Genomic DNA, 13266 nt, shown 5'->3' on the forward strand with positions numbered 1-13266 from the left:
GATGATGCCGGTGGCTGGGCGGGACTGATGATGACGGGATACGTCGTATTTCTTTTGGACATACGTCAACCGTCTGAATGGCGCTGCGCGAGGAGGTCGCGGAGGCTCAACCGTCGCTGTGCCGTAAACGCCACGTACGGGTGCGACGTGATGTAATCTAGGGGTCCAACTGTTGTTGAACAAAGACGTTTTGTTTGTGACGTTCTAGAGACTGATAGAAAAAGAAGCGGAAGGCGCCGTTGGATGGTAGTTGGATGGTGGATGGGCCTATGACTCCATTCCATGAGTCGTCGCCGCCGGGAGTTAAAAAGGGAGACTGATGTCAAAGCCGGAGCTCTGATGTCAGTTAGTCAGGGCACCGCTGACGATAGTTACAGCCGCTGGCAAAACACTCGGTGAAATTGGCGCGTGTTAGACCGAGCAACTGCAAAATGAACACTTTTGGTTTCTTTCAGCGAAATGTAAATGATTGTCGTGGCAACTGGTCTGGACCTTTTTACTGACGGCAGTTTTGGAGCAATTAGATCAGGAACCGTCACGGCTAACAAAGATGTTGACGAGGTCGGAGGACCCTTGGGGTTGATTTGTGGGGAAAAATCGTCAAGCTCTTGCCGGTTTGGTGACTGACAGGGGTGGGAGCTGTGATGTCATCGGCACGATTTGCAGGGGTCTGACGCCTTGCATGCATGCACGAGTGGCGCCAGAATCCGATGTCTCTTTTCCAGTGGATTGTTTTTTGCCCTGTGTGCTTGTGAAGTCATCGTCAGGGCCAGCGCCGCTTTCTTTCTTCTCTCAAACACAACACGCGAAGCAACACTGCTATGTGTTCCTCCTGCCACATCATCACATCATAGGCTTTGCCTCCTGTCACCGCCCGTTGTGCGCCAATTTACCCATCCCTAGCTCACGCATGCCAAGCCGCTTTTGCAATGACCTCCGTCCGTCGTGCCGGCGTAAGATTTCGCGCTTGGCAATTAGGACCCCGTGTGGTCTCGCCTTGACTAATTGAATGGGAATTTCAACGTGCCGTCTCTAGACTGACTCTGAATGGCCTCAGTGGGATGGGCAAACATGAGAATGCCATGTTTTGCTCCCCCCGTGCTGCCACTGTGCCAACTTTTCCCCTGTCCAAGCGTCGTTTTCCTCGGCCATTGGCTCACCATACCCCCTTAACCCCTCTTGCTGCATGCAGGGCAGAGACATATCAGGCACCATGGCTTCAATAGCAGTGGAATAGATATTGCTCACATGAGTACATCAACAACTTCTCCTAACGTTGGCCGAGTACAGATACCTCTCGCGAGATGAGGTTAGGGAATAGCTATCGGCACTCTGCATGAGCCTTGCAGACCGGAACAACACGCATTCACGGTTCTGGGGCCCGCTTTTGTCTTGTCCAACCACTGACATCATTTCAAACCGTCATCCTTTTTGTTGCGGAGGGTGGGTGAGACTGCTGATCCCATCTCTCGCTTGCCTTGGCCACCAACGCAGACATCCTCGTCATGTACCCAGGACTCTCTCTTCGTCAGTGCTGTCTCTCTGGCACCACTGAAACGCCGTCTCCCACGGCTTTAGTCGTCACATCTCGCCTCCGTTATCTCACCCCCCAACTCTATGATCAGCAGGGTCTTGCCTTTCCTGGCTCCCGCTGTCTTCCCCCATCCACCCAACTTCTTCCGTTTTCCGTCATTCATCCTCTCACTGCGTATTTGCCGCCGCGCTTCACTAACAGGCTGGGGACACCAAGTCGATGCTGTGGCACTGATCTAAGACAGGTCGGCCAGCCGCGCTGAGCAATTGTTCGGTGGTAACACACGGCCGGCCAAAGTTTACGTCGAGTGAATCCGGCGTAAACGGGAAGACATGTTCAGTCCCTGAGTGATGGGTTCAAACGGTCATAAGCTACGCCATAACTGGCAGCCGTCCTACGTCTGTCATGGTCACCCCCATGTTCAAACGGCGCTCATCACCGCTGATCGGTCATAGGTTTGGGGGTAAGCTTGCATCTGAGGGTAGCAGCACTATCCTCTTCCACCTATGAGGTGGTGAGAGAGACGGGGTCCCCTTCTTGTCATGCCTTTGTGAGATTGGTTCCGGCGGGTGGTGGTGTGGGAGGATTATGGTGATGATGGGTGTGAGACCTCTCTTGTCCCGACTGCTCTCTCTGAGGGTCCCTGCCCGTCCTCCGCGTTGACCCCTTCCGCTTGTCAATCTGCCTTTCGAACTTTCCCCCCTCCCCCGTCCCCACACCACTCGTACCCCTTCCCACACAAAAAGTGCCATTGATTACCACCCAGCCCCACCAAATCTCGCCTTAATCAGATACACTCCAAGCACCTACAAGCCAAGCTCTCCGTTATAAAGCCTGGCGACCCCTCCCCTCCGTTTCCTGTTTTTTCTCTTTCCGCATCTTAGTCACAGACTAATAAACACAATCAACTCTTGGCTGCTGAAGCCTGACAAACAATAACCGCAAACTTCTTCTCCTTATCGGCCTTTTCCTTTTGGGTAGCTCTCCTGCAGTCTCTCATCTCTTGCAAAAAGCTTCAACTTGAGCGGCACTATCATCACCCTCATCAGCTCTCCAAAGAAATCATCACCACCCACAAAGACATAACCCACACCATGCCCACCAACCAAAACGCCTCTTACTCCGTCGGCCTCGCCATGTCCCCCCCACCACCCAGCGACCTCGGCAGCTACGCCCGCTCCATGCACCAACACACCAAGCGCCAGATGGACTCCATCTCCCAGGCCTCCACCTCCCCCGAGAGGCGCTCCCCAAGCCAGAGCAACGACCGCTCCTCGGGCACAAACAGCATGCCCAACGGCGTATCGAACCAGAGGAGAAACCCAGGCGATTACAACTACCAGTAAATCAGTTGTGACGCATCATTGCCGTGAGGGAGAAAAGAAATAAGCGTGAAGATCTCTTCTTCATTTCTTCGTTTTCTATCGGGCTGGGAAGAGAAGAGGAAAAAGCGTAACAACCATTCTTCAACATCGGGTTTCTTTTCTTCTGGGCCGGGGAAAACATGACGCTGGTTGTTACACATGACACATATCTACTAGGATGTGTGTGGTTTCGGAATGGATATGATATGGGGCGTACACGAGCTGGGGGAAAAAGGTTTTCGGTTGTCTTTTCCCTTCTCTTCTCGAATACTTGCATATCTGGGTCTTTTTTTTTGGGAGGTCGTCCTTTTTTTGCTCATCACCTCTCGTTTTTGTTGCGAGCATGGCGTTTAATGGGCTGGGAATATCGGTGGGAATCAAGCAATGATTTTCCCTGGAGTTGTCGGTTTGCGAATACGCTCTCGATAGATGATTTTCTTTCTCTGTTCTGAGCATGAATTGATGATGGAGGTGGGCTGGCACATCAAAGTATCTAGTACGCATAAGCAATCAATATGTCAATTCTCGGTCAATTCTTTGGCTGGGATAACCTCGACTCACTATTGTTCTTTTTTTAATGTGAATTTCAGTGTGAATCAATTATTAGTGTAACGGATGTGCTGATTGTGTAGCCGGTTTTCCTAGCCAACTTTGTAAGCACACCGTGAGCTCTATGTAACCTGTTTCCCTGGGTGGTACCATTCTCTATCTCACTTCCACTCGTCATGTAAAAGTGTGCTGTGTGCCGGTAAAACGATTATTCCTCTCATTACCCCATCGGTTGATTTGGCAGGGTGCCGCTCATATGCAACTTCAAGCCACCTTCTTCTTCTTGATCCCTAATAGCGCGGCGTGGTCCTTTTTCCTCTTAACCACCCTCTTAAAACTCGGCGGTGGCATATCCGTCGTATCGGTCCCCGCTGTCGTCACAGCTGCCGTCGTCGCAGGTTTAACCCCCTCAGTCAACGACAAGCTTGGCCTCCCATTACTCCCATCCACCCCCTTCTCCTCCTCTTCCGGCTCCTCCACAATCTCCTCCAACATCTCCTGCCTCCTCGCAAACTGAAACGCCCTCCTCGCCGCCTCAGCATCCTCCTCCTCCTGCCTCCTCCTCTCTTTTTCCTCCTCCGTCTCCTTACTCACCAACCCCTCCAACAAATCCACCCCCTCACTCTTCGCCTTCTCCAACCTCGCATTCCGACTCCTAATCTCATCCAACGCGTCCGCCACCGCCATCTCCCTCTTCGCATCCTCCGTTTTCTGCTCCAACTCCGCCATAGCATTCTTCTCCTCCTCCCCCGCCGCCTCCTCCATTTCCCGTTCCAACCGATCCAACCTCTGCTCATCCGTCTCATCTTCCCCATCCCCATTGTCCCCATCATCCAACCCCCTCTTCCACGGATCCGTGTTCCTCTTGGCCCCCTGCTCAACAGTATAATCCTGATTCTTGGGATCAGTCTTGAACACAATCTCCGCCGAACACCTCGTGCACCGGATGTAAAACCGGTAAATCTGTATAGACAAGTATTTTTCGTCTGGTCGGGTTTCTTTGCGCGCGTTGAATTTGCGGCCGCGGTACATGTACTCCCCGCAGGCGGTGCAGCGCATGCTGAACGGGGCCATCAGGCGCACGACTTGGACCTTGGGGGTGTTGGCCGCGGATTTGGGCTTGCGGGTTCGCCCTACGAGGGAGGGGTCGAAGTCGGGGGGGTAGTATTTGGAGAGGACTTTGCGTTCGGACATGGCGGCGGCGGTGGTGGTGGTTTAATCAGGGGTGGCTTGTCGGGTTGTGAGTGGTTTTCGCGAGAGGATGTGAAGAAGGATTTCGAACTCGATTGGTGGTGCGACGCGTAAGAAGTCGAAAATTCGGGATGCGACTGCTGGGTTGGGAAAGTATAGAGTTGTCGGCTGCGGTCGGTTGTGGTTGGATGTGCGATTAAGGTGCTGGTGCCACATTGAGGCTGAAAAAGGGGCGCCACTCTCGCTGGGAGTGCAGGGATCACGGCGACAAGGGTCGGGTGATATGGGTTAGGGTTGACAAAGCACTTCGCTCACAAACATTACAGGGATCATGGTAAGCAATCGGCTGAGGAACCTCAGGGTTCAACTTCACGCTATATATCGTCATCTCCGTTCTGATTGCTTCTCAGTGTCACATTTGCCTTCAGATATCTCTCTGTACCCAATACGCGCTTTTGGTTGCATGGGCTTCATCTCATCATCAACCATCCCATTTCATTCCTCCACCTCCCAATTCCACGCCATCTAGTTCAGCAGCACCTTCCAAATGGCATCGCTATCGATGAAGTCATGGTGAATAATGTTCACCAACCATGAATCACCCCTAATCTTTTCAAGCAGCTTTTCACTCTCCGACCCCTTCCCATAAATCTTGGCCCATTCTCCCCAGATCCCAAACGCCTCCTCGCTCCAGGCCCGGAAACTGACTTCTTCAATAATCGTGGGCGTGACAATCTCCTTGCCGGGGAAAACACCCCACGTCACGGCATTGGTGCTGGCCTCCTTCTCCCCCTCTGCCTCCAACGAGCCAGCGGCATCCGAGCTGACAAAGTCGCCGGCGGCGTTGATGGCATAGAAACATACATCGTCCTTCAAGTCTGGGTGCCTAAGTTTTTGCTCGAGCACCTTCCAGTCCGCCGACGGAATGAAGAACTCGACAAATGCCTTTTGAAAGACGAACCCGTTTGCCGGTCCCCATCCAAAGGTGGGATCACTGGACCGAAGGCCGTTAACCGCCGGCTGCGAGGCCAACGACCACCAGCCCTTGGAGTTGAGCTTGATGAGCTGGTCGCGAATCTTGTCGGTTTCCGGGCTGAATCCTTCTTCGCTCCACGGAATGGTTGTGAGCTCGCCCTTGAGATGGCGGATAAAGACGTTGTTGATGTCCTCGGTCGTCCTTGGAGTGCCCCAGATCCGAAGTGCCTGGGCCACCGTAACGTGCAGGCTTACACCGTAGCCGTCGATTTGACCGTAGGCGGGAGACCGAGCATCGCCCCATCTGCCGTTGGGGAAGTCATCCCACGTGGCTTCACGGCCTAGTACGCCTTCGCCCTCTGAAATAGCCAGTGTGTTAGCGCGGGAATTGATGGGTTCTGCCGGAATGCTAGCCTCCTGTGCTGTCGCTTCCCAGTCGGGATAGGATGTGGATCGACCCTGGACAATAACCCGATCCCTGGGATCAGAGCCAATCGAGCCCTTTCGTCTTCCATCATCGGGGACGGATCCGTTGATGCGAAGAAGTCGAATGTCCGGTAGAGGGTTGTGTCTCACAGCGGACTGAAGCTCTTCCTCCTCTGGAGTTTCGGGAGGGATCAACCCTGTTCTTTCGACAATGAACGATACTGCTTTTTCCAGGTTGAGCGTGTAAAAGTGAAAGCCCTTGGGACCCTCGGCCGTCCTGCCCTTGATCTCCTTGATCTGCTCCACCAGTTCGCTGACAATATCCACCCCCACCTCCTTGACTCTTTCATCGTCACCCCTGACAGCCTCCAGACGGTCCATGAGCGCATCGGGTATCTTGGCGTGGCTGAGCTTTGTCGTCCTTTTGATCATTTGATAACTCTGGATAGGCATAAGACCAGGGATAATCACGATATCCTTGAATGCACCGCTTGGATGCTCCCGAAGAGTCTTCTCGAAATGATCGTACGCTGCAATGTCGAAAAACAACTGTGTCATGAGAAAATCGGCTCCGGCCTGCACCTTCTCGACGAGATAAGGAAGGTCATGCTCCAGGCTCTGGCCGAGGGGATGGCTTTCATCGGCATGGCCTTCCGGATAGGCGGCAACACCAATGCAGAAGTAATCGCCGTGAGTCTTGCGGATATAACGAACAAGGTCGACGGCCCAATGGAACTCTTCCTCTTCGTCATCGTCGGTCTGTGGCTCGTTGCTATCACGGTACTCGGCTCTTCTTGGCGGGTCGCCCCTGAGGGCGAGGATATTGCGAATACCCAAAGCCTTTGCGTCCTCCAATGTCTTATCTATCAGCTTCCGGCTCATGTTGGTGCAGGTAAGATGCAGACATGTTGTCAGGCCCAGCTCCCGCTGGCAGATCTCGGCGAGCTCGAGGGACTTGGTTGCTGTAGAACCGCCGGCGCCCCAGGTAACGTTGACAAAGAGTGGTCGCAGGGCCCTCGCCATCCGATCGAGCCGGTCACGGAGGTTGGAGAAACCCATGGCCGTCTTGGGCGGGAAGAATTCGAGGGAGCAGTAGTTCGTCTCGGCGGGCAAAGCCGCAATCTTGTCTGTGATTTTGTCCATGGCGTGGTTCTTGCCAGCCTCTACAGGCAATTCCAAACTGGGAAGAAATTCACCCATTGGGGTTGAAAGGGGAGATGGATGGCGGGCAGCTGTGTGCTCTGACAATAATAAGGAGGGGCGGGAGCTCCTGGGTGGCTTCGGCGGATGCTCGGAGAAGGAGAACCGCTACACAAAAAATCGGATGAAAGTGGCTGCTCGGTGCGCTGGAGGGTTCGATCCCTGCTGGGAATGCTAGGAATGTATTCGAGAAGCGGACGGTTCCTGACTCGATGTTTGTTGGCCCAGTTACTCGACTACGAGCTCCTTTTCAATGTTGCTTCTAGCAAGAATTTCCCGTGGTCAAGGTGCACTGTTTCATTCCAGCGGCGACTAGTCAACCCCACCTTTTACGTAGGTGACGTGGGGTACAAGCAAACCTCCTTCCCGCGATCGCAACGCCTGTCAGAATGTGGGGTTTCTATCACTCTGGGCGCCTCGGTGAGACAGCCAACCACATCGGCAGTTAGTTTAGGTGCGAGGAGGCATAGTGATTGGTGAAGGTCTGTCATGTGGTCGTGTACCCGGATCTAAATTACACGTCCCCCACTTCCAATTATCGATCGGATGAGAACGTGCTCTAATATTTACCATTGAGAATCCCCAGGAGGACCCAGGAGGACTGCATTGAAGCTGACTATGGGATATATACGTGGGGGGGGCCTAGGGAGAACATGGCATTGCGGCTTTACCCGCTAATTGTCTGGCATGTGCTTCGATGCCGAGTCTTGGTTGAGACATTGTACGTGTCAAGTTGAGTTCTTTGCAAACCTATATCTGTATCAGCAATAAAAGCGTTAGCTCAACAGCCTGGCAGAGCCTACGGGATGACAGCATGTGGTGTTCAGATATTCAGGAATTGCCATGGTATCGTCACCCTAAACACACGGCACTGCTGAACCTCTATCTACCATGTAAATAGAGGCTCGACCGTTGTTGAGTAGGTTTACCGGATTGTTTAATTGTCATCAGGACTAAAAAAAGACAGAGAAGCCAGACGCGTAGGGCAATCGACGTACCGATTGAAAGTCGAGAGCGAGCGTGTAACAAATATACATATGAGAGAGAATCCAAGGTGATCAAATCTGGTCTACATGGCAGCAAGTAAAAAGACAAGTGAGAAAGAGAATGTCTAGTGCTTCAGGTCATCACCGCATCATGGAACCGCGCAATTAAGGGGCACTCGTGACGATGGTTTTAAACAAGGGCTTCGTAGAGTTAATCTCGACTCGGCAACTGAGATCGCCAACAGCATGGGGTGCGTGGTGATGTTGGTGATGTATTCACAGTTGATGGTCTTTGTGGAAGAGAAGAAAAGAGAATGTTAAAATGGACGGCGCGAAATTTTTCTTTGTACGAGACTCGACTGGCGAGGTTCTGGTGGGGTTCTTTGTGCCGGCTGTCACCGCCCGTAACGTTCTGGTGGTCGGCCTGGTTTTGGTGCTCCCGGCACGGTGGCAGTGGTGGTGGGCTGCTTTTGCCGGCCAGTCATGTTTTTTTGGCACTAAAATGTGGTGGAGACGTCGCGAAGACCCGCCACAGTGCACTGCCTGTTGCTTTGGGGGCCCTCTCAAGATTTGTTCTTTTCCACCATTGTTCGAGAACTGAGAAAACGGCTTCTGACATCCCACCACGCTTCCCTGATGCTCTAAAACCCTGCCGCCCAACCTTCAACCTTCACGCATACCTTAATAATAGGATATTCTCGTGAGAACATCGCCCAGACATCCATCCCGCCACTGACGCCAACTGCCACCCACCACCACCCATCAAATCGCACCACCACCTCCAAAGGTCCTCGAGACGAAACAGCCGCCCGCCGTGTTAATCCTCCTCAACCCACACCTGACATCACCCACCTCCCTTTCCGCTCGCCTTCCCGTTCGAATAATACACCACTGTGAGCGTCACTGCGCTTTAATCTGAGCACTTGCACTGCAACATTTTGTGCTCTCGGGGCTTCCAATAGTCGCCCTTCGTGTCTGTTGCACCACAGGCCGAACTACACCAGAGGTTGCTGTCGATCATTGAAGGGCGTGGCTGGTGCTTGCTCGCAAGCTGTAGACACTCTTTAGACACCCCCTTTCCCCTAGTACCGGTTTCCATCTTCTCCATGGAGAACATATGGAGTCGCCGCCCTGGGTGAGTATTTTTTTTTCTTCCATCGTCTTCACTTTGTCCAAGCTGTTCGGCGGGGTCAACCGGAGCTGTCGTGCTAACGTTTTTGGATCACAAGTTCGAGCAAGCTCTCCCTCTCTACTTCCGGCTCCGGTCAGGGCGACAGCCCCTCTGGACGCAACAACTCTTTCAGGCGAATCGGCGGTGATAGCTCTTCGCTCCAGAAAACCAACCCCTTCAGTTCCATAACCACGCCGGGAGGCGGCTTGGCGTCACCTACAGGCGGCGCATCGAATGCCTTCGGCCTAGGATCTGGCGCCTTTGCCTCTTTTGGCTCGGCGAAGACCCCTAAGGCGACTGGAAATCCTTTCGAGTCGTCTTTGGGCGCTGCTGTCAAGACACCCGGTGCGGAGAAATCTGCAAAGGAGGGTGGCTTGACTGGCAAGTCTGTCGGCCGGGTGGCATCCAACGCCTCCCTGCTTGACTCTGCCAGGACGTCAGGAGCGTCAGTCCACCGGCTGCGTGACAGCTGGGTGTTCTGGTTTCGCCCGCCCATCTCCAAGGCGAACGGGTTTATCGAGTATGAGAACACTCTGCACCCAATCGCCTCGGTTGATACAGCCGAGAACTTCTTCGGCGTGTACGGGCACTTGAAGCGGCCGTCAACGCTGCCGCTGGTATCGGACTACCACCTCTTCAAGAAGGGAATCCGGCCAATATGGGAGGACCAGGAGAACAAGGCGGGTGGCAAGTGGGTGGTGCGCCTCAAGAAGGGCGTTGCGGACCGCTATTGGGAGGACCTGCTGTTTGCCATTATTGGCGACCAGTTCGGCGAGGCCAGTGAGGAGGTTTGCGGTATTGTGGTGAGCATCCGTAACGGGGAGGACATCCTCAGCATCTGGACTCGTTCGAGTGGACAGCGGGTCCTGAAGCTCCGGTAAGTTTATATATCTTGACAAGCTACACTGTTGCATCCTACTTATTCTGTCGTCACAGCGAAACTATGCGCCGAGTCCTGTCGATGCCAAATGACACCAAAATCGAGTTCAAGAGCCACGACACCAGCATCCAGCAGCGCACTGCGATTGAAGAGTCCCGGCGGGAAAAGGCGGCGAACAATCACCACGGTGACAAGCGCAACAACAAGCAGCAGCATTATCAGCAGCAGTTGCAGCAGTCGAATGACGAACAGCAGAAGAACTTATAAATACAGCCCTTTTGCAACCTTATGTAGCGAAGTGAGCGCGGCCTCGGGTTTCATCCTAGCGTATTATGATGGCCTACCGAAGAGAAATCCCAAAAGAATTCCGTCCGTGGACAAAAAAGCTTTCCAGGCGTTGTTGTGTGTGTGTTTTCTCTTTCTCTTTCTCTCTTTACCGTCTCTATGTCCTGTGTGTAACAACATCATTTCCGGTTTTGTCTTTTTCATCGGGCAAGCATTGTTTTTTGACAGTCATTTTTCTCAACTCGCCGTTTTCTCCTTCTGTTTGAACTTGTAGCAGTAGCAGGCAGGGATGATTGGTGTGGGCGGTGTAAGCTGTGATTTTTCACCTGGTGTGTGGGAGGAAACGGTCAGGGCGAAAAAGGGAGAGCGGGTGGGTGGTGAATGCGGTGGGTTCAATGGTTGAAATGCGCGAAATGACTTTTGGGATATTTGGGAAGGGGGCGGGGGAAATTGTCGGAAAATGAATGGACTGGGCTCATCATGCTTCGAGGGATCAAGGCGTGCAGCGCGTGATTTAGCGACTTTGCAAAAGCAGGAAAAGAAATATTTTGAAGTATGGGCTTCGTCATGTATGTTGCTGCTAGTGTTATTGCTGACAGGAAATATATGCTGTTGTCTTATCAGTAAGTGTCGGGTACGTCAACCGCCGATAATAACCGTCAGGTACTAGTTTTCATCCACATGTTAAAGTGTTTGGGAGTTGAATTTCTCTATGCAATTTTTATGTGCTACATTTCCCATGTTTGCTGCTTTTTCCGAGCCTTTTAACTGCTTCCGTACTGTAATCTGGTATCATCAATCATCTTCTACACCGTACCATTCAACCCCAACCTCTCCATCCCCCTCATCACTCCTAGTCACGCCATCCTCCCCTTCCCCTTCCCATTACTCCCCCCCTGCACCCTAGGCCTATCCCTCCTCTCCCAAACCTGCAGATACGTCTCCCCCAGATAAAGCAGCTCCTCCCTAATCTTCTCCACAAACAAATCCTGCGCCACCACCCACTCCCCCTCCCGGCTCTTATCCCTCAGCTGCACCTTCCACGTCTTTTTTTCCTCCCCCACCGCGCTATCCGCCACATCCTCCTTCTGTCTCACCGCCTCGTGTACCACATTCGCGACCAAATCATACCATATCGGCTCCCCCGGCTGGCAGTGACTAGGATCAGGCTCAACATACGGCCCGACATCCAAATTCCTCGCGTCGAACGTCACAATCGTCGGGTTGCGCTCAGAGACAAACTTGTTTTTGGAAAAGCGCTTCACATGAAAAACGAGGAACGGCGGGAGGGGGTGCATTAGTCTGTATCGCTTCCGCTGGGCGTTGAGTTCCTGGGCTTTCACGCCGTTGTATTTCGCCAGGAGTAAAGACAGTGGGACTTGAGGAATAATGTTGGCTTCTTGTTCGTCCTGAAACAAAGGCGCGGGAGGGAGGTCCAAGGTGAGGAGTAAGAACCGAGAGATGTCCGTTTGAACTTGGGCAGACTCTTCAAACCGTAACCTGTCACTCGCGTCGGCTTTGGCGGTGATGGCTTGGGATTCTACTTTTAGCTTTCCCTGAAAGATGTGCTGGATGGGGGAGGAATGAGGTTTTGTCTTTGAGCCGCCTAGGCCGAGGTGGAGATTGTTGAGATACCATGATAGGAATTCCACCGGGTCGGATTGGGCCGTGAGGGTGAAGCGCTTGTTGGAGCGGAGGGAGATTTCTTGAAGGAGCTCGTGGGGGGAGACGTGGGATTTGAAGGCGCGAGGGTTCCAGATTTTGCGGAAGAGGATTGAGGTCCGTTTGACGAGCTCGTCGCGCTTGGAGAGGTCTTCTAGAAGGAAATAATTCCGTAGCGGTGAGACGTGGGAGAGGGATTGGACTATGACGTTGAGGTAGTCGTTTTCTTTGATGTTGTTCATTCCTACGAAACCGGGGGTGTATTCTTTCCCGAGGAGGGTTCGGGAGGTGCGAGGTTTGCGATCGAACTCGGCGACTTCTTGTCGGGTGTAGCGCGGATCGGAGACGTATTTGATGTCGTCGAGGGACTTGCTCATGACTTCGTATCCTTCGGGTAACACGTACACCTTTTGGGTGCTCATGTTGATGTAGACGTGGTGGTCCTCGTCAAGCGCGTGGAAATAGGCGTGTGACTTTGGGCCACGGCCTTGGAAGTATTTCCCGCATACTAAGCATGCGTATACGTTGATATTGGACAAGCTGATGGAACACAGCTTTTCAAAATCAAAGTCGAGGACGTTGCGATCGATGGTGTCGAGGTACAAGTCGTCGTAGCCTGCTGTCGGTGCAGCTTGTCTGATGGGCGCCTTTTCCTCCACTTCATCGTCAAAATCATCGCCCTCCTCCTCGTCTTCTATCCGTTGCAGTCCGTTCGTGTGGTTATCATCTCCGTTTGCGCTGGGGGTTAGGCTCTTGGTGTAGTCGTCGAATCTGGACTTCTTGGAGGCTGGTGAGCCTACTAGCTCCTCGAGAGCTTCTGACGCCTGACGCTTCGACATCTCTGTATGTTTGATGTATTTATGCGACTTGGATGATGGTGCATGCCGTCGGCCGAACGCGAAATGCGCTTGTTGAGGCGTTGATGGACGTTGTCGTGCTTTTTCCCCAAGAGGACCGCGAAGTTGAGCATGGGCCTCAGGTCAATCAATTCAATCGTCGGAGCAGCCCCACCAAAGCTTTGGCCGCCACACAACCTTGGCACG

The 13266-nt window shown here is 53.0% G+C and overlaps 5 protein-coding genes across 5 annotated transcripts; 2 read left to right on the forward strand and 3 right to left on the reverse strand.

The window, feature by feature from the left end:
- Positions 1–2628: 2628 nt before the first annotated feature.
- Positions 2629–2880, forward strand: QC761_209145 (uncharacterized protein; the record flags this gene model as incomplete). Its single annotated transcript, XM_062876651.1, has 1 exon — positions 2629–2880. The coding sequence occupies one exon, from the start codon at positions 2629–2631 to the stop codon at positions 2878–2880; it is 252 nt and encodes an 83-aa protein (XP_062735267.1).
- Positions 2881–3711: 831 nt separating this feature from the next.
- On the reverse strand, positions 3712–4641 carry cwf16 (Pre-mRNA-splicing factor cwf16; the record flags this gene model as incomplete). Its single annotated transcript, XM_062876652.1, has 1 exon — positions 3712–4641. The coding sequence occupies one exon, from the start codon at positions 4639–4641 to the stop codon at positions 3712–3714; it is 930 nt and encodes a 309-aa protein (XP_062735268.1).
- Positions 4642–5163: 522 nt separating this feature from the next.
- Positions 5164–7239, reverse strand: MET12 (methylenetetrahydrofolate reductase 1; the record flags this gene model as incomplete). The annotated part of the gene is made up of 1 exon (XM_062876653.1): positions 5164–7239. One exon carries the CDS (start codon positions 7237–7239, stop codon positions 5164–5166), a length of 2076 nt encoding a protein of 691 aa, XP_062735269.1.
- A 1527-nt stretch (positions 7240–8766) lies between these two features.
- Positions 8767–11188, forward strand: QC761_209170 (uncharacterized protein). The gene is made up of 3 exons (XM_062876654.1): positions 8767–9360; positions 9455–10273; positions 10333–11188. Exons 1-3 carry the CDS (start codon positions 9332–9334, stop codon positions 10541–10543), a joined length of 1059 nt encoding a protein of 352 aa, XP_062735270.1. The 5' UTR covers positions 8767–9331; the 3' UTR covers positions 10544–11188.
- Positions 11189–11418: 230 nt separating this feature from the next.
- ubp10 (Ubiquitin carboxyl-terminal hydrolase 10) lies at positions 11419–13062 on the reverse strand (the record flags this gene model as incomplete). Its single annotated transcript, XM_062876655.1, has 1 exon — positions 11419–13062. The coding sequence occupies one exon, from the start codon at positions 13060–13062 to the stop codon at positions 11419–11421; it is 1644 nt and encodes a 547-aa protein (XP_062735271.1).
- Positions 13063–13266: the final 204 nt, after the last annotated feature.

The sequence above is a fragment of the Podospora bellae-mahoneyi genome, chromosome 2 (assembly GCF_035222275.1).
Source record: "Podospora bellae-mahoneyi strain CBS 112042 chromosome 2, whole genome shotgun sequence".
In the NCBI taxonomy this organism is placed as follows: domain Eukaryota; kingdom Fungi; phylum Ascomycota; class Sordariomycetes; order Sordariales; family Podosporaceae; genus Podospora; species Podospora bellae-mahoneyi.